We start from the raw sequence: 27,292 nt of genomic DNA on the forward strand, positions 1-27,292 counted from the left end.
ACGGAATATTATAAGTGTCCTGTGGTCCTGACCCACGGCGTATTCTTGACTTGATTCGACTTGTCACTTTATTTTCTTATATTATATCTACCATATATGTCTTTGCTTTCATGTACCTTTGTCTACTCCTGTATTTTTATTTTTAATTTATTCGTGTTATTATTTTGTAATTTGGACGATTTCCGTTAATAAATAAATAAATAAAAAAACTGTCTGTAGAAAGGTAGAACATTTTATTCAGGACCGTGTAAAAATATAACTTGTCCATTCTTTGTGGCCTCAGTATCAATGTTAAAATCATGTTGATAATCGAAACATTTTATTAATTGAATTAATTATTCGAACATGTACGACAACTGCAAGATGCGAGATTTATTTTCATTTTGGTACAATATTTAACATTTCATAGTACAATCCAGTAATGTTGGCCTCACTGGGTGGATTACCCTTGCTGAGGCCGATTGCTAGTCTATTGATATTCTAACATCCAAATGCCCTAAATACCTATATATCTATAGTTTGTTGATAAATGTGGTATTTTAGACCGTTGCTGACTAAAACATTTTTCAATCTTCTTATGAATTTTATGCAATCGAAGAACTACATAACTTGACCATGTAGAACTATCTCGCCAAGTATGTGATATTGACGATTGTTTCGGATTAATATCCTGCTGAAATTAATTTATGATATTTAGATAACAAAATCATTTCACTTGGAATCTTTTCTTTATTCCGCCCCTGCTTTCGCAGGACTCGGACTATGTTGCAGTCTGCGAAATATCTTGAGCAATCAGCGAGATATGGATCACAATCAAACTCGGTCAAACACAGATGTACCTTATAATAATAATATTAAAACTTGGAACACAAAGCAGCCGCCTTAAAACTTGCGCCATTCCGACTAACGGAGAGTTTGTTGCAGTATTTTGAAATACAAATAATGGGAAATACACAGATTGCGTATTGAAAGATACAATAATAATATCCCCTTTTATACGCGTTCATGTTCATAAAACGACTTATAAGATCTATATGGAAAGGTTTGAGTACACGCTCTACTATTTATAAATTTTATACAATGAGTTTTGCGGGGGATTGTTATGTATTATCATTACATTTTCAGTCGGGCAACGCACCTTCCGCAAAACATACAAAGACGCCCACATTCGTAGTTTTCTTTAGATTGATACCAAATGCAGAATACAGTGTTGCGATGCACGTTACTTATATACATATACTAGTATAAATATGCTAGTGGTACCACGGTACTGGTGAGTGGCATTTGAAGCTAAACACAGAGAAGTTAAACACTAGCAAAATGTAAAACAAAAACCAACTGACAGTAATTTGCAATTTTATCTTTGCCTAAGGTTAGGACTCAACCCAGTAGGATAATATCTGATATATGATATATGATAATATCCGTCAGTGTAAAGTAGTGAAACTGACCTTTTTATGTGTTTTGCTTACTTTTTGTCTAATTTGTAATCTTCTCCACAATGTATTGGTGAATAACCGTTTTACGGAGAACATGAAAAAATAAATAAATAAATAAATAAATAAATAAATGAAAGTGAAAATGGACAAAAATTTTTTTACTCGCAAAAAAAAATATGGGGTCGTATTATGGAATCCTGCATATTACGTAGATAATTATTTGTACTTTACAAAAAAACAAAACCTGAGGGATAAAAGTCAATAATTTAAAAACTGTTCAAGGGACGCAAAGTACCTATCACTTAAGGTGTGGAACTAACTTAGTATAAATGCTGTGCTAATGCGTAATACCAAATTGAGGGTTTTATCGTATCAACCAGAAACGGTGATAGATATGTAATGTTATGTAAGATTTCTCATTATATGACTCAAAAGTGGTATGTATACAATTACACTTTCTTCTGTCCGAATAGCAGACTTATACACATTGATGTATTTTGTTATAAAACATAAATACCCATTTACTATTAGTAAATAAATAACTACTTGTTTTCTAGACAATTCCGTACGAATATCGAAACCCATACAAGAGTCCTAAAAACCTTTGCAAGATTCTGAACTGTGGCAATCCTTATGGTGTAGCGGTAAAATAGAGAAACCTCGGGAATTAGTTGTTAATAACTGACAATGATAGCTTCAGTTATTTCATGCATAATTACGATTAAAAATGGTGTTTTCTCAGCTCAATCACATTAGATATTCAAGTTCATTAGGTTATCATCATTCGAAGAAACTCACCGGTATCTGCACAAATGACCCATTGTTAAGTATGGGGTAGGAGTAGAGAGGTACTACAGGAACAGTGCCATTCTTTAGGAAGATTGGGCCTTGGATTGGTGTCGCCGCTTGCATATGGCCTCCGCTTCCATCTTGCCCTGCAAAAAACCAAAAATAAACATATTATATAAATATAATTAAATACTAAACAAAATATATTGGAAAAACACATTGCCAGATCTCCAAAACACTTAAGTCACAAAGACAAACGACAACTTGACACAGAACAAGAGTCATTTTTCTAGGCCGACTTCCTGAAGCATTTCCTTTTCAACAACAACATTGTGAAATTAAAGTACGAGGTCACCTAACTGATGACTTAGTCAGTGTTCAAGGAACGGAAAAGATTTGCGTCTTTTATAAATGATTATAGAAATTGGTTCCAAGGTAAATTGGATCATCATTGTATTTCCATTGTATTTGGAGTCTGATTTAAAGATCCTCGTCCGACCTTAAAGTCCTTGGGTTTTACTCATCAGGAGCAAGGTCGCGGGACTAAGGATAGTCCCATCCTGAAGCTCAAGCAGTTCACATTCTTGTAGCGTGATCAGGTAAGTTGCTCGGAAGTGGCTATATTGTTTTACTTCTAAGAATAGTGAAAGAACTTTTCCAAATAAAGTCTTTGTCAATACACAAGTACTTAAATAATTACGTGCATGTATCAATCACAACGATGGTAAATTCTTATGTAACAAGCTTTCAAATAGTGAGATTCAAATTCAGAAAGATATAGATAACCAGCCGGTCTGTCACCTCACATTCAGGAAGTCCTTTTGAACTGAAGGTGAAAGACTACTTCAGTCAGAATGCTCTTATAAAGATTGCGGTGAACCCGCTGTTAGATTATCTCGTCACGGATATAAAAAACAAACATTTATTTGTGAACATTCACTATTCAGTTGCCAAGGTTCTCTCTTTCTCGGAAAGCATGGATAATGTTCTAGATTACATCTAAAACTACATCTAGTGCAATCACAATCACTGTGCGTACAGCGTACATGACGTACAAATTTACTAAAAAATAATATGTAAATGCGGAGATCTAAAATCACACAACAAAATGAAGAACAGTATTCACTCCGGATTCCATTGCAAGCCTAAAGAATTGTAACTTTATATCGTGATAACTGATTGTAATTAGATTGGGTGAAAATGCTGGCTTCATCTCTAGAAGATCATTAAAATATTTTTAAAACCATTTCGCACTCACCGTTTGCTGGTGAAGATCCAGTCTCTGTATCGTCTTCATAGTAATCATCGTCGTAATCCAGGACTGCGTGGAGCTGCGCCCTGCCCTGCCCCCCCTGCACCCTGGTATACCCGCCCGGCCTGCTGGGGATGTCCTGCCCCTGGCCCTGGGGCTGCTGCGCTTGCTGCGGCTGCGGGGTCTGCTGGGCTTGCTGCCCCCCCGCGCCGGGGGCCGTATACCCATACCCCCCTTGTCCTTGTTCTTTCACCGTGGACACCGTGGCCCCCGCATTGTTTGTCTCGTAATACTCATTATTGATATTAGTTCTAACACTGGACTCGCGAGTATTTTGGCTGTAGGTGTTGTAGTAGCCCGTGTTGTAGGTGTGCTCCTCCCTGTAGTTGGGGCTGGGCGGCAGGTAGCTGGGTGAGCTGTATGGGTTGTGCCTGGTCTGGGGCGGCTGCGCCAGGGGCGGCTGCGGGTAGGGCTGGAAGGGCTGCGGCTGCAGGTAGGGCGCGGCGCCTAGAGGCAGGCTGTAATTGGCCAGCGCCATGCCGGCGCCACCAAGCACCAGCGCCGCCCACAAACACAACACGGCTCGCTCGAGCATCGGTCACGATTTGCACTTTATCATTATGCGAACACAATTTGTTATATGGAGCGCGTGTCCTGGCACTTAAACACTACGTACACTCGCTGTCATTATTCAACTTTAGGCACTGGGTATTATTTTCATAATTGTCATAATTTTTAATTGTGTCTAATTATTTACATTATTGCAGCTCTTTTACGTTTCTATTGACTGTAGATTATCTAAAGGTTGGAGAATCTATAAGAAAGAAACATTTAGTGTGAGTGTTAGAGTCAGCTATTAGTCAGCAAGTGTTGCGAAGAGCGGAGACAGGAGAGAAGAGAAGAGAGAGGATGTGAGATGGGAAGTGCGACCGAAGGTGGGAGTATTTGGCGAAGGTGGCTTAGAGAAGTTACATCAGCTGTGACATCCAAAACACACCACGCCACGTCACCACATCACGCATACGGTTACACACGTCTATAGAATCGTGTTTCCCATGCCAAAGACAAGTATTACACGAACATTTACTATTTGTTCACAAATACTACGGGATTAGTGGTAATGTGACGTAAACATACATGACACTCGTAACACCCAAGGGCAAACGAAGCATTCGACTTGCTTTTCATTCTGATACATATCAATAACTTCTCCCGAGATTATAAAGTTTTCTGATTACCGCAACGTCAAATGTAAAGGCCAAACGCAAGCAAATATTACTCAAGGAGACTTTTGTTGTCTAATAGGCGATAATTTAAATTCACTGTTTTAAACGCGAGTTCACTGGCGCATAAGGCAGTTCCATTAAAATCATCAGTCATGTCATTAGTCATTTTTATGTATCAATAGGCTCCTCTTGCCAGGGCTCCTTCCAGAGAACGATTTATTTTACGGGCATAAATATCTCACAAGCTGAGCATAAAAACCAACTGAAATACTGCCCCATAGTGCCAGACTAAAATAGGTGTAGGTACCTAGAAATAATAGTTTTTTGCTGTCCTATTAACATTTAATATGGCACGCGGCACAAATAGTCATTTGCTGGAGCAAATCCTTCTGATCTTATCATTGTGTCTAATCGAATAAAAAATAAACAATTAAATAGAATTGGTTACCTCGCCCAACTAGTTGCGTGTATGTGTGTTGTGTATACATAATATAAGGAAGTATCTACTCTACTGGCATTGTCGGAGAAAACGGCCACCGAAACATATCCGGCATGTTTGTCCATTTTCGGTTCTAATTATATTATTTGTGTATCTGTCTGTTCGGGTATTTGATAATATAGCTCAAAATATAACGAGTTTAATTTTGTTTCATATACTATTATAATGAATTCCAAAAGTATCTTGTGTAATCCTACTGAAAAAAAGAAGTTTTTTTAACAATTCTAAATAAATAGGAATCACATTCCTTAATAAATTATTGCAGGAATGTGTGCCGGACACATTTTTACATAAAAATTTGCGTTTGAGAATTCCTCTGCATTCCCAAAAACTTCAATACTTTGTCAGCTTGTTTATTTATTCATCTGATATCGAAACAGCGTCATAATCATGAATATGCAAAGCGTACCAATAGGTCGGGGACCGCGGACAGAAGATAGTTCCACAGAACCGACTTCGAATTGTCGTCGAAAAATATCAATATACTTGGCGCCAAACAAACCACGAATTGTCCCCAAATCAACCATGATTCGGGCCACTTCAAGGAATAGCGCTACAGGATGTAGACGTTAATAATCAGATACATAATTAATCATCACAAGGAAACTGTCGCCTGTGGCAGGCGGAGTGCTGATTGTGCGGGCACAGAAGTCGGATTTCTGCACATGCCTGCTTTGAACTCTCAGCGAGGCTTCTCGAGATATAATAGCTTGTGGTACAACTCATTCATAAAAGGATATCAGATAAGAATAAATTTATACCAATTGCAGTCATTTATTCTTATCAAGAACTTACGGGAATTTTTAAGGGCGACACAATGTCGAACCCTTTCTCTAACACGTAAGCAGTCCGCAGGCGGATATTCTGGTTTCTGAGTACGATAACAGCCGATTCGAGAGGGATAAATACCAGCGATTTTGCACGGCATAATCTAGTTGTGATATTGGCGTTGTGAAGGTCAACGTCTATTTGTTAATCTGTTACCGCCTTATACAACAATGTTAAAATGATAACAAAGGTCCGTGCTAAATGCTACCGAAAGAGTTATACCGTCGTTTTCACCACAAATAATCAAAGAAACTTAAGGACAGAACACAGATCACGTACTCGAGAATTCAACCAAAATGTGGTATAATTTTATTGAACATTTTTATTGCTAATTTGTGGTCTCAATCACGTGTAATCATCAATGCCAGAGTTTTTATTGGTAAAAAAATTCTGTTTTGTTGCATATTTTTTCTTGATAGTTAGAATTCGTATGGACTCAGGACGTGAATGAGTCATTTTAGGAATGCTGCTGTGATAAATTATTGCTTTGGAGTTGTTGCCGACGAATGCTATAAATATGACGATTTACGAACACTATCGCTATTTTGGTATTCAAGTTTGGCAGCTGGATTATTGTCCAGATTTTGTCATTCAAAGTCAACAAATTTGAAAAAAATACGTCTCTTCGATATTGAGTGTGAAGGAAAATGTGTTTTAAAATTGTCCAATTTTGAAATAGAATGTTACGATTTCAGAGGTCAAATATTATTATTTTTCTATTTAAGCTAGGTACAAACAGGAGTCCTTGAGGTATCCCCGGGATAAATTTAGAGAGTTGCGCACGTGGTATCGCAAGAGGATAAAATGAACATGGATTTTTAAAAGTCCCATGTTGTAGAAGTAAGAAAATACGAGAGCCGGTGAATCATTCCATGAAGTCCATTTAACATATTCCAGGCGGATAACGTCAAACATTTACAAATTTTGAGAACGCGTTTGGAATGTCTTTCGACTGTGCACAATGCCAAAGGTATTTTACGAGACTCACCTATCATTGAAAAACTTGCAGATAATACATAGCTTTTCAATTTCCAATTTTGTTTTATAGCATGTACTAATCAGCATCAATAGGAAATAACAACAAATTAAAAAAAAATGTTTTATAGCATGTACTAATCAGAATCGATACGAAATAATAACAAATTTAAAAAAACATTTTACATTTTTTTTTACATAGGAATGTTGCAGTTTGCAGTAGGCATTTATTTAGTGGAAATATATGTATGGATCTTTAACCATCATAAAGCTAATATTTTGTCGCGTATTGCAACACAGTTCATAAATCTTTTCACGAATCTTCGCATCAAATGCCAAGATTAAAAAAACATCCAAAATCAGCGTAGTATCCTAAAGTTCAAATGATAAATCAACAGTTTTTTACACAACAAAAGAGAACATTTTCGATTTTTGTGAAAGCCTGGACCTTGTTATTCAACAATTAAATCATATGTATTTCACATTTTTCCAGTTTGTTAAGGGGGAGAGGTAATTTTGTATCTTTCAACCAAGTACGAGAAGGAAGGCAAGATAACTGACCACGGATCCATTTTTCACTTTCATAGTAGGTGAAGGGGTGAGGAGGGGGGGAGGTACTTTTTAAATACATCTATTTGAATTTCAATTTTGTTTACGGCAAGAATGAATGCAAATCTTGGAAGCGGAAACTAACCCACTTCTCGACTCGGCACATTGACTCGTTGTCGACGACTATATATTTTATCAACTCTTGGTTCAATCACTTACACACACGCGGACTCGTATGCATTTATCTGAAATCGGGCGACATAACAGCAGTTAATATACCAAATAAATTTTGGTGCTACCGTAAAATGCCCTTTTTACGAATTCTTTTTCAGATATGGTTTTGTTGTAAAATATGGAAAAATAAGTTCTTTATATTATGATCGGAAAACAATTCAATATATGTCTCTGAACTTCGTAAAATAATGCATTTTGGCGATGTTTTTTTGAAAAAATCAGAACAGGCGGCCGGTGTTAAGTAGAAATTTCAAAGAACTTCATTATAAAGGAGCTAGCTAATTATTTTATTTGCTATTATATTAATGGAATTTCAACCTTATCGCCATCTGCGTAATGCGTGTTTTGCTATTCTACCAAAGAAATTTCAGAATTATCGCCATCTGCGTAATGCGTGATTTTGTATTCTATCAAAGGAATTTCTACTTTATCGCCATCTGAGTAATGCGTGATTTGCTATTCTATCAAAGAAATTTCAACTTTATCGCCATCTGCGTAATGCGTGATTTTGTATTCTATCAAAGGAATTTCAACTTTATTGCCATCTGCGTAATGCGTGATTTTCTATTCTATCAAAGAAATTTCAACTTTATCGCCATCTGCGTAATGCGTGATTTTGTATTCTATCAAAGGAATTTCAACTTTATTGCCATCTGCGTAATGCGTGATTTTCTATTCTATAAAGGAATTTAACTTTATCGCCATCTAATCACGCGTAATACGTGATTCCGATTTCATCCGATTTCGAATGTTTGGATCTCTTAATTATTTATAACACATTTAATTTTGTATCTATTTATGTTTAGCCAATAAAAATGAAGTGTTCTCATCTGACGTGTAACAATACTGGAGATACTCGAAGTAAGTGTAAAAAAGGTTTCCTGACCTATTCAATAAAACACAAGGTACTCGAGAAGTAAGGAGCCGCCAAAAAAATGAATGAGCTATACAAATAATACAGTGCAGCCTCGCCATTAAGTTGTCCACGTGAGATCCAAATAGAAAGTCGTCAATCCAGCAGAGAGAATTTAGCAAAAAGTTTTTCTCACTTTGACGCGATTCGAGTAAAAGCAAAGAGATGGTGATAGCTTTTTATACAAATGCCTATTTTAACTCGTTCATTTGGCGTATTATTCACAGCGAGTCCGGCCTTCCAAAATATCACGAGTAGGTGCACAGGCTGTTTATAAAGAGTTTGCATTTAAAAATTGCAAAAAAATGTAGATTATTAAAAAGATAGCGCACCTAACTGACTTGTAGTGAGGAATTAGATTCTGGATTGTATCGACCTCGACCTTTGGGTCTGTAAGTAAGTTTGCTCTCACTTATCTAGCGGTCGATCTCGATAATAATCCACTTGAAGCATAATTCATATGTTTAATATGTTATATATGATGATTAACGTTTTATTTTGGCGTGACTTCTGCTGACCAAATACAAAGTTTTCGACAGTTATAAGAGAAACAGATAAATTATTTGTTTTTATCTGACTAACATGACAAAAATAATTGAATTTTTTTTTTATAAATTTACAAAAATATAATTTTTTATGTGTGTATCAAATATGTGACAAACCAGCAAGTGTTAATATGGATTGTTTTGTTTGTGTGTACCTTGTAGAATTTCATGATTTGAAAATGCCATGGAAAACACAAGGTCCCGTACCGCTACGCGTCACACTATAAACTGTCATTGCACAAGCACCAGCATTCAAATTAACCTTTCGGCTCATTCCATTGAGCGTAATACCGCGAATATTCGGTTCTCATCACGAGGACCTACTTAGCACTCTACTAAATAATTACAGAGTTAAGTATTGCCGTATACATAAGGACGATTTCCTGGATATACGATGTTGAGTCACAAAATGAAGCACGGCAATCCGAGATATGGTTGACGTCGGATCCCTGCTACCATTCATAGAAAAGTAGCAGACAGGGTGGCTTGGACATACGCTTATTCAAAATGCCAGAAGACCCACCTCTGTACAAAATACAAGAGGCAATTGCAGTAGGTAGTCGTCCAGATAAAGTCCCAGACAAGGTTGGGTTAATCGGCTCCTGAGGCTGCTGACTCCTGCTGTGGAGAGATGCCGCCAAAATGCAACTTATCAATTGGACAGTTTCCTGACCTGAATATGACAATGGGAAGAAGATCATGAAGGTGACGATTTTATGTGCGTTCATTGAGGAAAGTAGAAGGAATACTAAACTACAGAACGTAGCGATGTTTGAAGGCAAAACACGTGGTATTTTAAGCGTGGTGGACTAGAAGGAAGCAGCAGGACACCGGCAGAAGTGGAGATGACTTATCTGAGGACCTTTTTACTCAGGGAGACGCAAGGGATACGCGACGATTCAAGAATCTTGGCGGAGAAGAATGTATAAGTATGCTGGAACAAATCCAGAAAAAATCCTCAGAACGCATGGAAGTTATCCGAGGTTTATGCACCATATAGACTTACTTGATGCAACAAATAGATTTAGCCTAGAAAACAAACACTATGCAAATCTTGCAATACCTAGTTTTACTATATTCTTTATTGATAGCACACTCCTCATGTAATACTATGGCTTATACGTGTCCGAAAATTTCAACCGAAGTCGTGGCCATAACTTATCCAAGATACCACACGGCAGAACAGATTTTCTAGCACAACATAGCGTGACACGAGGAATGGTGTTCTGAATGAAATTTTTGAAACCGTTGATGGATTTAATTAATTTTTATTTACCTTTAAGAGTATTTTTTGTATAATTGTCTTCCCATATGTTAAGAGTGTCATTATGAGATTTATTATTGTTATTAGATGAATAATCTGTCGTATAGTAAAAAAAGAAGAGCCCAAGAGTAGTAACGTCAATTTGTTGTAAATGAAATAAGATGAATTTTCGCAAAATACGATGATTAACAAAGACTAGACTCAACCGCATGGAGCCAGCCTTGCTACGGTCTCCAAAATGTGGGGTATGTTGTGAAGGCGAAGGAAAGGTGAAAAGAAAGAAGTTGGGAAGAACATATTTAATACAGAAGAATCAAGAAATGACATGTGTGCGTGTTTAGTGCTCGAAAACTCTGACCATTCTTTGCTTACATTTTATGAACAGAACTGTGTTTTTTCATCATCATTGTTAAATTGAAATGTAATAGTGATATACTATGACAGCATAAGAGAAATACATTGAAATCTACATGGAAAACATTTCTTGTATACATAATTAATCTAAAGAAGGTTAAAAGAACTATAGGAGTTATCTAGCTATTCAGATCTGATCCCATAACATGTCTAAAATCATTTCAAGCATTATATATATATGTTTTTAATGTTGGTCTAGCATCATTTGTTTCGTATCACTTTGGGTAGATACTCTGCTACGTATACATATTAATTATCATTTTTTTTTGGTAAACTAATGTTTAAGACAAGATTTTTTTATGCATAGCACATGGGTAACAATTATTTTACAAGCAATAATTATTCGCCTGAAACACTCATTCACATTGAAAAATCTCCTGATAATATATATAAAATAAAGTTGGTTGTTTTCAGGTGCAAAAATATAACAAGCAGTAATTGTTGAATGAAACACTAGTATATATTGAATTATTTCGCGGATAAGAGATAAGCCGCCATAGCTCAGTGGTCAGAGCTGTCGACCGGAAATCGAAGGGACACGGGTTCGAGTCCCGTTGGCGTCACGTATCTTTTATCAGGAGATTTTTCAATGTGGATGAGTGTTTCAGGCGAATAATTATTGCTTGTAAAATAATTGTTACGTATACCTACTTGAGCTGAATTGCCAAGCTGAACCTCAACTTATGAGAAAGGAAGGAAGCAACCGCAAATGGCGCGAAACGCCGCTGTTGCTTCGTTCCTTTCCCGTAATCCGTGGCTCGGTTCGCGTTTCGGTTCGCAAATGTAAACGCACCATAACATTCTCCGATTTGTTCTGAATTCATTGGAAAGAGCCCCCGAGTTCATTTTTACAAACTATACAAAATATTGTTTTTTTTTTATGTGATTTCCACACATGAGTCACAATCACCAGAGCCAGTGGGACTATGGCATCACCAAAATATTATATTTTCACCAATATTATTAGTATTGATTTGAGCCAGTTTTCCTATCCACACCGTCAATTCTGAAACGAACATCCATCAAAGCACAGGCTAACTTTCTTTTTGGCATAATTTGACATTATGACATTATAGTTTTCACACCATTCGGATGCTGACCTCATTAGAGGCACAAAAACCACATTTTGTAAGTATCGTGTTCGAGCATATTTGAATAATAACATGGTTTTAAACTTTTAATGATTAGGATCGTAAGCAATCTATCATTCACTTTAGGTTACTGATAAAAAATTTCTGAAATAGGTCTCAGTAGCACAGTTGGTAGACGCGTTACTCCCGGATAGAGTGTAGGTCCAGAGTTAGAATTTTGAAATAGGTCACGGTAGCACAGTTGGTAGACGCGCTACTCCCGGATAGAGTGAAGGTCCTGAGTTCGAATTTTGAAATAGGTCTCAGTAGCACAGTTGGTAGACGCGTTACTCCCGGATAGAGTGTAGGTCCAGAGTTAGAATTTTGAAATAGGTCACGGTAGCACAGTTGGTAGACGCGCTACTCCCGGATAGAGTGAAGGTCATGAGTTCGAATTTTGAAATAGGTCTCAGTAGCACGGTTGGTAGACGCGTTACTCCCGGATAGAGTGTAGGTCCAGAGTTAGAATTTTGAAATAGGTCACGGTAGCACAGTTGGTAGACGCGCTACTCCCGGATAGAGTGAAGGTCCTGAGTTCGAATTTTGAAATAGGTCTCAGTAGCAGAGTTGGTAGACGCGTTACTCCCGGATGGAGTGAAGGTCCTGAGTTCGAATTTTGAAATAGGTCTCGGTAGCACAGTTGGTAGACGCGTTACTCCCGGATAGAGTGTAGGTCCAGAGTTAGAATTTTGAAATAGGTCACAGTAGCACAGTTGGTAGACGCGCTACTCCCGGATAGAGTGAAGGTCATGAGTTCGAATTTTAAATAGGTCTCAGTAGCACGGTTGGTAGACGCGTTACTCCCGGATAGAGTGTAGGTCCAGAGTTAGAATTTTGAAATAGGTCACGGTAGCACAGTTGGTAGACGCGCTACTCCCGGATAGAGTGAAGGTCCTGAGTTCGAATTTTGAAATAGGTCTCAGTAGCAGAGTTGGTAGACGCGTTACTCCCGGATGGAGTGAAGGTCCTGAGTTCGAATTTTGAAATAGGTCTCGGTAGCACAGTTGGTAGACGCGTTACTCCCGGATAGAGTGTAGGTCCAGAGTTAGAATTTTGAAATAGGTCACGGTAGCACAGTTGGTAGACGCATTACTCCCGGAGAGAGTGGAGGTCCTGAGTTCGAATTTCGACCGCAACCTAATCTATTAACTAATCTGGTTTTTTTTAACTTTGGCGCTGTTTTAAAAAATAACGTTATTACCTGTCACAGGTGACATCTATATATTTATGTAAAAAACACACGTGTATTTGAACGCAACGTTGTGTCAAAATTTCAAAGCAATCGGTGAAGAAATTTCGGAGATTTAAGATTTTGAACACGCGAACATTTATATTTTTATTTATATAGAAGATTGGCGTTTTCATAATTCGTACATACGCGTATAAAGTAATAATAATTTAAGGAGGTATAAGCATGATGAGCTATGTAAAAAACGGTAAGAGTTTGAACTGCGGATTCAAAGGTCTCGAGTTCAAACCCTGGTGAAATGAAAATAAAAGCTGATTAATGGATTCTGTTTTTTTCATACATTGAAGAGAAGTTAAAAGTATTAAAAAAATGTGGAAGATAAAAACAAATCAGGGAAGACATGGCACAATCAAGTGAATCAACTACTAGAGTGGGGTCATGTGAAGATTCAGTACCGCAGAAGAGAAGACAATGTAATAATTTGAATGTAGCAAAAAAATGATGGCCTCCGTGGTTTTAGGGTAAGGCTCTCGATTTGCAATCCGCAGTTACCCACTACCTTCAATCAACACACCCCAGTTGGGAATGATATAGTCTCACTGGCTCCAGATGGTTGGGAGCAGTTGGGATTCTTGTGCAATATTCACATAAAAATATAATAAAAAGGTGTTTGTGACGAGATAGATGCATGGTGGTCCATGCTCTCTGTCTACAAATTATATACTAAATTGCAAAATGGTTAGTTTTACTCTCAGTATTGCCTTGGTGAGATTCAAGAGCCTGAGAGCAACAATAATCAAAATACTTACTGTCTAAACTGTTTGATAACTAGATCTGAAGTACCTACTATTCCCACTTGCTCTGAACAGTTAAACTATATGAATGTACAAATATTAAAACAGGATTTTTTTGTATAACAGACCGCGTCCATTTACCATACACAAAATGTTACATACGTCAGTGTAAAGATCTTTAATTTTTAATGCATGAATAGTATGAAATGAATTAAGGGAAGTAATACATTGTTTGCATGTCTCTTGAAAGCTTCAAGGTTTATGTTGAAGAGAGATGTTGTTAAGCAACACCACCCCGCGACTTGACGTGCTGAGTCAATACGTCTGTTCCGCAATGTGGTATGCGTAGCCGATCGTGGTGCCGCCCCTGACAGTAGTTGTTAGGTATGAAGAACTTACGGAGTTACGGACTATCTATCAAATTATGTATAATATTATACGCTGTTATTATTTTAGGCAAAGCAACATTTTTATCAGTAATTGGAACCATTAAAAGTAATTATTCAGTTTACTTTGCTTTAATTACCACTTAATCGGAAATCTGCTTAGAGAAGAGGTGGGTGGAAGGAAACCTCTTTCGTTTTAGGAATTAGTCATCAGTTATAAAGCACATGTTGTATGTCACTAAAACTAGTTCTCAATTACAAGTTATGAGCTAAAGTTGGTAGGCGAAGTAGGTAGTTAGAGAGGTTACGTTTGTATTTGGCAACTGAGTATTAAAAACTCCTTTGGCCATTTGATTACGAAAAATTCCCCATGTGGATGACTTCTTTATTACTGAGGGGCTTTTGAAATTTACATTTAATATTTCAAGATCTATTAGAGGTAGCTGTACAAGTATACCATAAACAGCTATCCAGCTGAATAATAGAAACAATAAAAATAATTATGTTAATTAATGAACAAATTAAATACTGGTATCTTTAAAAGCAAAGAAAATGCATGTTTTACCAGCCAGAACGCACTGCAATAATAATTTCAAGGAATGTGATATAAACTGATTTGAAAGATAACAGAATTTTTGACGTGGGCAATAAAATTATCTTTCTGATTAAGAAGAATTTCGACATTTGAAAATGTTTTGATCGATTTCAGCAAAGTAAGGCACAATTGAGCTTACTTCAAGCACATGGACGATAGACACGCTGAAAATACACTTTCGTCAGGTTATCTGTGTTTTATCAATAGTGCCAGAAACAAACATGTGCAGTGGGCAAGCAAACTGATTTCTAAAGTTCCAGCTTGAGAAAATATAAGGAAAAATGATCTGAAATGATCCAGAAACAAAGCAGGAAGACGCACAGTCGCATAATGGAAGACAGCAACAGCAGAATCTCGAGGTCCGTGACAGGTACTGAAAGCTTTGTTTGAATTCAGCATGAAACCTTCTGACCGGCCACGGGGAACCAATATAAACACGATGATATTTGCTATTCACTTGCAGTGTGTCGTCGGGAGGTAGTTCCGAGCTGTTTTACATTGCGAAACGTGGAAAGTGGTGATTTACACAAACACGTACACTCTATACACTGAATAGAGCCAATTGGCCATTTTCACAAACTTATTGAATTATTTACCCGTAAATTCACTTAAGAGGAACAATCAACATATGAGAAAGTGTTGTGTCTAAGAGATTGCATATTTGCAAATTCTTAAATATACTTAAAATCTGTCAAAAATCAACAAGATGGAGGAGCTCAAAATGTATTTTTGTTTTAAAAAGCAATTTTTTTGAAAAAAAGGGTTTAATAACATTTTAATCATAAATATTAGAATAATTCGTCGATATTTACCGAGGTACCATTTTAGTTGAATTGCAATATTAGTTGTAATTATTACACATCCAATACCTACAGATGTGAATTGTACCTTATCTTGGAGTCTCCAAGACCATAAAAATTGAAAAAATATTTCCGAAACGTACAATTTTTTTTTCTGAATTATACTACTGATTTCTGAAGTATTATCAGAAATCCTTTTCGCATTATGATTTGTTGTACTTATTGTTCAAATGCAGGAGATTAATTAACGAAAATACACAAGAAAATATGTATAATGCAAAAAGCCTTCAATTTATTTATAAATCAATTTAGAATTCGCTTCCAATTTGGTCTCATTAGAATTTCATTTGTAATCGAGTGGAAATACTGATGTTCACGGCCGTACCTCCGCTGGCGGGGAAATTCAAACATTCCTTGCATACTAACTAATTACTCCTCGCGAACAGCCTTTAGCTCATGTGTGCATTTTGCTCTAATACATTAAAACATTTCTTACATACTAACCAATTACTCCTCGCGAAGAGCGTTTAGCTCACGTGTGCATTTTGCTCATATACATTGAAACATTGTGCATTTTGCTCTAATACATTGAAATATTCCTTGCATATTAACTAACTACTACTCGCCAACAGCATTTAGCTCATGTTTGCATTTTGATCTAATACATTGAAATATTCCTTGCATATTAACTAACTACTACTCGCGAACAGCGTTTAGCTAATGTTTGCATTTTGCTCAGAAACATTGAAACACTCCTTGTATACTAACTAATTACTCCTCGCGAACAGCGTTTAGTTCATGTGTGCATTTTGCTCATATACATTGAAACATTGTGCATTTTGCTCTAATACATTGAAATATTCCTTGCATATTAACTAATTACTACTGGCGAACAGCGTTTAGCTCACACGTTTGCATTTTGCTCATAAACATTGAAACACTCCTTGTATACTAACTAATTACTCCTCGCGAACAGCGTTTAGCTCACGTGTGCATTTTGTTCATATACATTGAAACATTGTGCATTTTGCTCTAATACATTGAAATATTCCTTGCATATTAACTAACTACTACTCGCCAACAGCATTTAGCTCATGTTTGCATTTTGCTCTAATACATTGAAATATTCCTTGCATATTAACTAACTACTACTCGCGAACAGCGTTTAGCTCATGTTTGCATTTTGCTCATAAACATTGAAACACTCCTTGCATACTAACTAATTACTCCTCGCGAACAGTGTTTAGTTCATGTGTGCATTTTGCTCATTTACATTGAAACATTGTGCATTTTGCTCTAATACATTGAAATATTCCTTGCATATTAACTAATTACTACTCGCGAACAGCGTTTAGCTCATGTTTGCATTTTGCTCATAAAAATTGAAACACTCCTTGCATACTAACTAATTACTCCTCGGGAACAGCGTTTAGTTCATGTGTGCATTTCGCTCTAATACATTGAAACATACCTTCCATACTAATTAATTACTCCTCATGAACAGCGTTTAGCTCATGTGTGCATTTTGCTTTAACACATTGAAATGTAAAGTGGTGTGAAACATGTGTAATGATCGTTGGCGATTGCTGATTGTGAACTTTTTCGGTCTAGATGACCAAGAGAGAAAAAAGATTTTGCTATAGATTTTTCACTGGAGATAAATTTATGCTAAGAATAAATATTATCTAGGAATTTGGAGTGCCGCTTCTAATATCTGAAAGTCTTCGCACGATGAACATGTTGAGTTTTATGTTTTTAAAATATAAATTTGTCTTTTTTTATTCTATTTCGGCGGCGAGTCATCCCTATATAAATTATTTGAGGAATTACTTTTTCTTTTTAACTTATTTGGAAGGTTATACCCAACAATGTAATATATTATTAAAGAAGTGATTGAGACCGTTACCTTTTTATTTTTCTGTTTCATGTTTCGTTTGGGTTTATAATATTGAATTGTTTGAACGGTTATGTTAAAGCTAGTTAACTTGATTTATTGGAAAATTATATATATGGAATATGACATTATGTACGAAAGTGTGACAAATAATTTTCAAAATTCGACGAGTAAAATAAACCGTATTTAGAAATGTTGCGGAAGTCGTTGTTGAAAATTAATAATTAAAAACTTTGTTCTTATGAGTATATTGTAAGACCCAATGCACATAATATTGAAAAAAAGTATCAACTGCATAATGACAATTGACTGCAGATGTCGTGTTAATTATTCAATGGTGAAATTATGTAGAACCAATATACGGCCACTATTTGCATGTGAAATAGACACATGTTACCCCTTCTCTTCTATCTTTATTGCTTTAAGTAAAATTGAGATAGAGCAATACATTTAATAGACCCATGTAACCGTTTCTGAGATTGAAATAGAACAATACATTTAATAGACACATGTTACCGTTCTGTCTTTATTGCGTTAAGGCAATGCATTACGTAGTAATTTAAAATCATGTGTTTTTAGTTTGAATATTTGGTCACCTAGAAATGTTTCAGATGCTTTAATTAAATACTGCGAGTAGAATACATTTTGGCCTTTGAAATAATTCAGTATTTTTTAGATAAGTCTTTTTATAAGCCCAGAAAAAAATATTTTCACAAAACCTAAGCAGTATAATGCACCCAAATAATTCATAGCAATAAAGTCATTAGTAAATAATTAAGAACTCATTACCATTTACTGAGGGGAAAACATAGATTGGTTTAACCAACAATATATCATGTCATCGGTTTAAACAGTAATAAATCAATGTATTCACCTTCAAAATGTACATTTGAAATAGTATAAATACGTCGTCTCAATGTGGACTAACCACAGTTTGAAAATGGCCTTGTAAGCCGAAACAGCTGTCACAATAATAAAAAACTAAAACACTTGCAGAACTTAATAATAATATTATCAAATTTAATCTAAATTAAATTTATAAAAAAATTAAATGGAGTTCTACGAATTAAACACAAAAACAATAAATAAATCTTAAGATATAAAAAACCAATCATTGTAAAACATGAATGTATACAGGGTGTATCGGAAAGTACCCGACAAACTTTAACCAGCTATTCCTTAGCACATTTGGAGTAAAAAATGTTAGGACGCTTTGCTGTCCGGTAACATTTTTTTTACATTAAAAACAAAAAATAAATAAAAAATCCACACTCCGTCACTGTCATTTGCATTGTTTCTCGTGTTCAACAGCTGTTATTAGCGAGTGTGTCAAAAAGTGTCCTCGCTCTTTCGTACACACTAAATAATAATTAAAAATGAGACAAATGGTGCCGTGCCATTTCGTTGTGATTGTAAAAGCGCGCCAACGTAGGTACGTACGTACTTTATACAACGAAACTCGAACAAAATATTTCCAGACGGGTTTTCAAACTTTGACAAAGGATAAAACATTGGTGACATGTGGTGAAAATATGAATACTGAATTTTTTATTAAAAAAATTTTTACCCGACAGCAAAGTGCCAATAACATTTTTTACTCCAAATGTGCCAAGGAATAGCTGGTTAAAGTTTGTCGGGTACGTGCCGATACACCCTGTATATATACAATAGTTTCAGTAAATAATATGGATTGTATTGAGATTAAATTAAATTAAACAAACTTAAAATAAAATTTCATTTCAATTATTTGTGCGTAACCACGGGCTCCTTGGTCGAGGGGTAAAGCTGATGACTAGCAAACCGAAGGACGCGGGTTCAAATCCCGGTGGGTGCAAATAAAGTTTATTTTATTAATTTGTGTCATTTCACAATTAATAAGACCTACATTCAGAATTGAAATGTTGCTTGTAATGGATTTGGCCGTGTTTGGTGACCAGATCTGAATATCCATGTCCTCTCCACCTTCCCTTTCTCCATCTTCTACCCCTCCTCACTACCTTCAGCCTCACAACATTCCCCAATTGGGGATGCCATAGTCTCACTGGCGCGAGACGGTTAGGAGCAGTTGGGACTCTTGTGTGGTGTCAAATTTTAAAAAAGGTATAGAGCATGCAGCGGAATTCATGTTATGTTATTTCTATCATGAGCATTGAATCTTTCAATTGGAGACTAAAAACATTATATTTGTTTTCAATAAGAAACAAGATAGTGGATAACTTAAAAAGCTAATGCATTAATAATGAAGGAAATAATAATAATAATATATATAGTGATAGTTAACTGCGTTTTTGTATTGTTTAATATTGCGCACTCTTATCTACTGAAACGTTAATATTAATTCAGGATTATATCAATAAATTATAATAAAACGTGTTATATAAAAACGTGAATTAATATTAACGTTTCAGTCATAGACTAATATTAGACTACATCAATGGTTTCAGCAGATAAAAGTGCGCAATATCAAACAATACAAAAACGCAGTTAATTATCACTATAATTTAATTATAAATTTAATAATATAATAAATTATTATTTTTTTATTTAGAAATTATATTTCTAATTAAAAAAAGTCAAAATACAGAAAATGACAAAAAAAAAAAATATTTTTCGATATAATTTATTCATTTAATCTTGAATTAATATACACGGTTCAGTAGATAAGAGTGCGCAATATTAAACAATACAAAAACGCAGTTAATTATCACTTTGAACTTGAATTTATATATCCGCAAACTGTGATGATGAAGGAACTGATTGAGCTGTAAAACCACTCAGAGTATTTATTACACCATTACAACCGATCAAACGCAATTTAAATCAATCAAAGTATTAATTATTGTGCAAGTTCATATGAATTGATTAATCCGTGAAAATATTCAATTTGAATGAGGGCTTTGTGTAACTATTGTCTGTTATTGCTCTTGGTAAGAATTTCCGGATTTTACCTTGTAAATAAATTAGATCTGCGCACTACAGTACACTACACCTGGAAGGCTTATAACGTGATTAAAAACTCAATTCAACAATTATCACGCCATTAATTTGGTTGTCGTATTATTTTTTGTTTATTGTAAGCTACAATAGTGTCTAAATACCGAGAAGTATAATTATTTTTTTATTGTGTACAAGAACATGGTTATACATTTTATAATGCTTTGTCGCAGGGACAAATAATAAAGCCACATCCGCAGAATTTCTGAAAGGCTTTTAACATGTTATAATTGCTGTTGATTGTTTTTTTAGAAGGTCTCAAACTATTAAGATAATTTCTATGGTAAAATTTTTATATTAATTTAGATATCTCGGTTTGTTATTAGCTAATGATTTATAGCTTACGACTGAAGAACAGATTCTTTTCGTGATTTCACTGATATGCATGTTTTAACAAATTACGATTTCGGTCCTTGGAAGACCATTTATGGTAATTTTTTGAAACTCTACTTATGCTATTTTAAATTCGTTTGCAATATTTGAATATTGTTAATAATCCCTAAAGCGTCATGTAAATATGCTGTCCTTGTTTCACTGGAACTCTCTACTTGTTCTCTATGAACTAGCGTCGTTGATCCCTTCAGCATTGGTGCAGTCAGAAAACACGCCAAGGGCGCGCTCAACATGTGTACATGATTGACATTTGTCACATGAGAACGTGTCGTTTCTACGACTTGCTATTGAGAATAACAGCTTGGTTGTGGAACGATTTGCCAACCTCTATATTTCCTCCTTCTCTCCTAAAAAAGACCTTGCACACAACATACCCGAAGATGCCTTAGACTTAAAGTATATTTTTATTTATTTTTTTTATTTATTTATTTAACGCCCAGAGGGCTTTTACATGTGGGTGGTACAAATTTAATGACAGTTTTGAAACATAAGAAAGAAAAGAAAGAAATAATAAAAATAAAATTACATAAGTATATGCGAGAAACAAAATTAAAAATATCAAGAACATAAATTAAAAAATACAGCGATTTGACTGGTTTACAAAAATATAACTTCCATTTAGGAATAGTATTGAAATAGGTCTTTTACATAATCCACAAAATTCGCAAAGTTATTGTTAAATATATCGACATCACCTAAGTATTGGTTTCCCATAGTGTGAAACCGTTGTATTGGGGAGTTCGCAATGTAATTTCGCTTATGTGTGTTGCTTATGTGTATATATAGGAAATAGAGAATTACGACTGTAAAATTAAGATTTTTATTGTTTTCAGTGCTATCTTAAACATATACTTACGAGCTCCGAGTTTACTTCAAGTTGAGCATTAATGAACTTGAACACTTTGAGTTCAATACAATACCGCCGCCTATAACTCGATTTCAGTTACAGAGATACTGTCGGTGTTGGATTAAATATTGATAGTATTGGGTATAGTATATCGTAATCCACAGTACCTACCTTCTCAACCACCACTTTGTTGAAATAATTTGAATAATAAATTAGAAGAAAAGTGATACCATCGAGTTCTATTGTTTTCTCGGAGAAGAATGAAAATGTTTCGTATTCGTTCCTTCGTTCTGATTTTCTCAAGGTATCGCACTCTGGGCGTTTAAATCATAAAAAAAACAGTTATAGATAAAAGCGTATTAAGCATAAGTTATTTTCCTCCCATTCCACGTTTCCTCCCACATTCACTTTCTCCCAATTTCTTAAATAAATTTGTCCGAAGCTGTATTCAAAGTTGGTGTTTTGCATTCATTTTCGGTTGTACCGATTAGAGATACTAGCGCTTCATCGAGGTGCAATTTATTAGTAGGCTTGAGGGACTAGTTTTCCACATCAGAGAATTCTTTTCCAGGCCAAAATCAAAACCAATTATTTCTGTAATAAGAATATTTCCACCTAGTGTCGTCTAATTACGTTGTAATTATCATTATCCATCTAAAAATACGTCCTGTTGAATTTATGAATGCACACATTTTATAAAATTTGTTGGACTGTGACAGTTTAGGAGGCGGGTATGGGTACCGCCACCCCGGAAACCGAAGGTCACCCCAAGTGGTTACCCTTACTGCGAAAATAAATAATGTTTTTTTATAAGAAAATATACATTAGTGACCGAGTTAGCATCGTGTTTGGGTCCCACCCAGGCGCAAAATTTTTCGCTTTCTGTGGAGGTAATAGGAGATTTTCAAATATTGTTAAGTTATTTGTAAACTTGAAATATCTTTCTTTAAAAAAAAAGAAATGAGAGATACTCATAGGTTAATCGTAGACCTATTTACGTCCAATATCACATATATGTTGCCTGTGTTATATCTGTCTATGTATTGCTGTCACTTGTAATGTTATTATTCTACCTCTGTTTTCTATATTATACTTTCCTGTTATATTTGTGCTTTCGTGTTATAATTTTTATTATAAAATTTACCTATTGACAAACTGCTTAATAATTGCTAAATAATAAAAAAATTTAAGAAATATCGCGTGCTGCGATAAAACTCGTCTACAACATGAAATTAGTGATCAAAACAATTGACGGCCTCCGTGGTCAAGGGGCAAGCCGAAGTTCGCGGGTTCAAATCCTGGCGCGCGCAAGTAAATTTTATTTAATTAATTTGTGTTATTTCAAAAATTATTTATCTAAAATAATATATAGTACCTATAGTGGAAGACACACCCAGTATCGTCCTGGTGTTAGACCACCATTCAGAATTGAAAAATTGCTTGAAATGGCTTTAGCCGTGTTTGGTGACCAGATCTGAATAGCCAGTACGCACAACATACCCCAATTGGGGATGCCATAGTCTCACTGGCTTCAGACAATTGGGAGCAGTTGGGACTCATCTGAAAATGGGAAAGCCGTTGGGGAAAAAAATCGAATTGATAAATGAAATTAAATCATTATGCTCTCAAATTGAACTGACTATACCCACAGGTCGCAATGGTTTTGCAAAGCAATAAAAATATACACCTGTTTGAAATTCGAAATGTTCAAAGAAGGAAATGCACGGGAGAACAAGTTTGGAAAGATCCAATAAATCATGTAAACATGTTTGCTAAATAGTTGATTGATATTTCAGCGAGAAGAGGACGCAAATATCAACTTCATCAAATTGTAAAATATTGAGAAGCTATTTGGATTTGAACGATTTCCATGTCTGGTGTGGAGACAGCGTGTTGTGCCTGTCTGTAAGGTGACATTTCTGTATTCAGCATTGTATCGACACTCGACGACACAAAACATATTTTAGCATACTGATTTTGGCCCAAGGCGCGGTACGTGCTTCCTCGGATTCCTTACAAGCTAGTAGACTACTTTGGTGGGCAAGCTCTTTGGACACTACACGCCACCCAATGCCCAATGCTATCATAAATCTTGGTATACAAGGCTAGGACAATTCAGCTAAGAAAATAATAAAACTTTCAATGTGGTTTTACCATCAAAGGTCAACATTCTGTTATCATTGATAATTTTGTTTTAATAATGTTATATTTTTCACACTTTTTAATGTGAATTTCACACAAGAGTCCCAACGGCTCCCGGCTGCCGTCAGGAGCCAGTGGGACAATAGCATCTTCAATTGGGATATTAATTTGTGAGGCTGAATTATTTGAGATGGAAAAGAAATAGCAAATTCTTTGGTTGGCAATTTCTTATCTGTCATTTCAAACGACGATTCAATTTTTAAAACTTACCGATATTGAATATTGCTCAGTTATTAAAAATCTTGTAAAATTATTCGTATTCCTGTTAAAAACGGGACTACAGGTTTTCAACGAATGAATTAACAGATTTCCTAACAATCTATCAGTATAACACGAATGTGTTATGAGGATGTCGGAACAGGTGTTTATAAAAATTATAATGTTTTAGATTTTCGTTATAAAATTTATTAAGATAAACTGAACAACTGCATGAACACGTGTTGCGATATTTTCTGAATGCGCTATAATTTGTCAGGCCTTCCAACACGTTTTTCACAGGATTTTCATAAATCAGCAATACTCATTTTTGTGTTTAATGTGGTATTTTACCAGGGTGAAACTGAGAGTGTCTATGATTTAGATTCAATAAAGGGTTCTAAATTAAAATAATGTACGTATTTTTCATAAGCCACCACATAATATCATCACGTGTACGTTAAGCCTTGAATTTTATATTTGAGTTCTTGCAAAGCTTTACAAATAGTGAATGTACGTACGAAATAACACAGCAGATGGAATGTGCAGAGGAATTTGGCCTTTAATATCAACTGGGATCGTTATCAGCCTCATGTAAATATTTGTCTTCTAAGATATACTATTCCACACAACTTTGCTTTCGATCCCTCGAAAAGTCAAACAAACAACAGTAAATTCGCGATGTAGGGAGAAAAACAGATCGTTCTTGGTATTGTAATAAAATACAGGTAGTAAATTTTAAATTAGATTAATTTCATGTGTACTATGCTGTGGTAAATGTAATTCGCAGTGAATCATAATAAAATTACAATAACGCAATGATAATTTCAAAAAGCTATCAAGCCTAGGATAGGTATGTTCATTGGTCAATGGCCACTAACATAGTGTTAAGTGAGTCATGTAAATAATGAACCCATTCGTACCCGGCATTGGACGTGTTCAAATGCGCTTGGCGGAGACCTTTACTGCATTTAATTGTGTCGCAAAGATTGCATTGTAGCAAACTTAACCTTTGCAACTTCATAGCGATGTTTATGTACAGCATGAATTCTATCAAATACTGATGGAAAGCTAAACTAAATTCTTATGCTGCGTATACATTTGCGAGCCGAAACGGAACGAAGCACCCGAAAGCGGCGTTTCGCGCTATGTTAAAATTAGATGCAAAATGTATAAGAAGCTTATATATACGCCTCTTAGACTATTTATTTAATTCGGTGGCTAAATTAAGAATTCATTTGAAATATCCCGCCAACTTGATAACTTGATAAATAGAAATCTGCATAAAGAAGTAACCATTTTATTAAATTTATTTATAATCCTTAAATAATTAATTATGATGGCTAAAAGGCCTGTCCTCTGCACGCTGACATTATGAGCCATTTGCATGAATGAAATTCGACGAGTGAGAGCAACTTTCTTAATATCAAAAGAAATGCTTTACGTCAATTTGTAAACAAGTTTATTGGTCAGGTTAATCCACTGCCTGCACACTTTGCCAACTTCCTTCGGCTAAGGTAAATTATATGAGCTTTTTAATACAAAAATTTTAACTCAAAGCCAAATAAAATTTAACAGAATTGAATATATTGATTTTATTTATTTGTTTCGCTTCGGTGAAATTATGCAATGTTCATAGTTAGTGACTTCTCTATCTATAGGAGGTGTGAAGGCAATATACTTTCTGATATTATTTCAAGACACTCAACCGAAATAAACATATTACGCATACGTCAAAAATAAAATTCACTTAAATAGCAACTGGTAGTCGCACATAGAACTGAACGTTTGACATATGACTTGGAGCATTGCTTGTAAAATAAAAACATGTCTTTGGACTTACTCCGTTCAAATGTTATGAAAAGACACTCGTTTGATTACATCACTGACAGAACCTCGTCTTTCGGCAGATTTCAGAATTTGACCGTCAATCGGCTGACGGACACTTTTCGGCGAGATTTAATGTAAGTAGGCTGTGGCAGTTGTTAGTCGCGTCGACGCGCGTCGGACTCTGAGCGGATACTGAAGGCTGGAGATTGCAGACAGTAAAACTGCGGGCGGCGGGCTGGGCTCGCGCTCGCAGCCGCCGCGGTCGCCTTTCGCGGATATCGGGCCGTTCCGCGCGCTCGTGTCGGATCCGTCAGACGGCGGATTGCGGATTGCCGACTCCGAAGGTTTTTCTGGTCGGCGGACGGAAAATTTGCGAGCGTCATCGGAACGGGGAAATGATAGCGAGCAAATGCCGCTTTCCGCTGGTAACCCCCACAGAAAAGACAGCCGATATAATGAACAATAAAAATCACGACATATTTTTTGTTTCATCACATACACTATGTGAAGTGCGTATTTAATGCATAAATGAGGCCTGAACAACCTTGTTGCGGATACAACTACTAAACTTACAGTGTCAAGTACTTCGGAAGACGTATGACTAAGCTTCATCCAGTGCAGTCACAATCGCCGTGATTTTATCCTGAATTACGTTAATGTAGACAGATACAAAGTACTTGACAAATCATAAAAAATATCCTCATTTGAAGCACATCTGCGCTAAATTATGTGACTACTGATGCAGTCAATTGGCTGAATACCCCAACCATTCTACTCTGTCTTCAACCAACTATCCTCCACGAAACGAAGAAGTTGAATATATGAAAATGGCAACACAATAGTACCTAAATATTTTTTTACATGCTATGGTAATCAAGGTTAGCATTTGAATTAAATCATTGCGAAATAATCAACTTATGTACATTTGAATAAGTTAGTGATTCGTGAATATCTACTTTAGGTTTGTGCGTAATTATTATTATATTACTTACTAAAACTAAGTTTGATAAATCGAACATGAACACGTGGAATGTAATATGAGTGAATGGTGCGTTTGATTACAAGTTGCGACATTGAATACGTAAAAAAAGATTAGTTATTACATACCAAATGCAA

General features: G+C 35.6%; 1 protein-coding gene across 1 annotated transcript in view; it reads right to left on the reverse strand.

The window, feature by feature from the left end:
• The window catches only part of spz3 (Spaetzle domain-containing protein 3), a 113,915-nt gene extending 87,568 nt beyond the window's left edge, over positions 1-26,347 (reverse strand). Inside the window, exons 1-3 of the mRNA XM_089631253.1 lie at positions 26,190-26,347; positions 3,487-4,294; positions 2,238-2,374 (exon numbers count right to left, since the gene is read on the reverse strand). Coding sequence (XP_089487379.1) covers positions 2,238-2,374; positions 3,487-4,075 — 726 coding nt within the window. The 5' untranslated portion in view covers positions 4,076-4,294; positions 26,190-26,347. The remainder of the gene's footprint in view (positions 1-2,237; positions 2,375-3,486; positions 4,295-26,189) is intronic.
• Positions 26,348-27,292: the final 945 nt, after the last annotated feature.

Source organism: Hesperophylax consimilis, chromosome 1 (assembly GCF_061612785.1).
Source record: "Hesperophylax consimilis isolate HC1 chromosome 1, BYU_Hcon_1.0, whole genome shotgun sequence".
NCBI classification, from domain to species: Eukaryota; Metazoa; Arthropoda; class Insecta; order Trichoptera; family Limnephilidae; genus Hesperophylax; species Hesperophylax consimilis.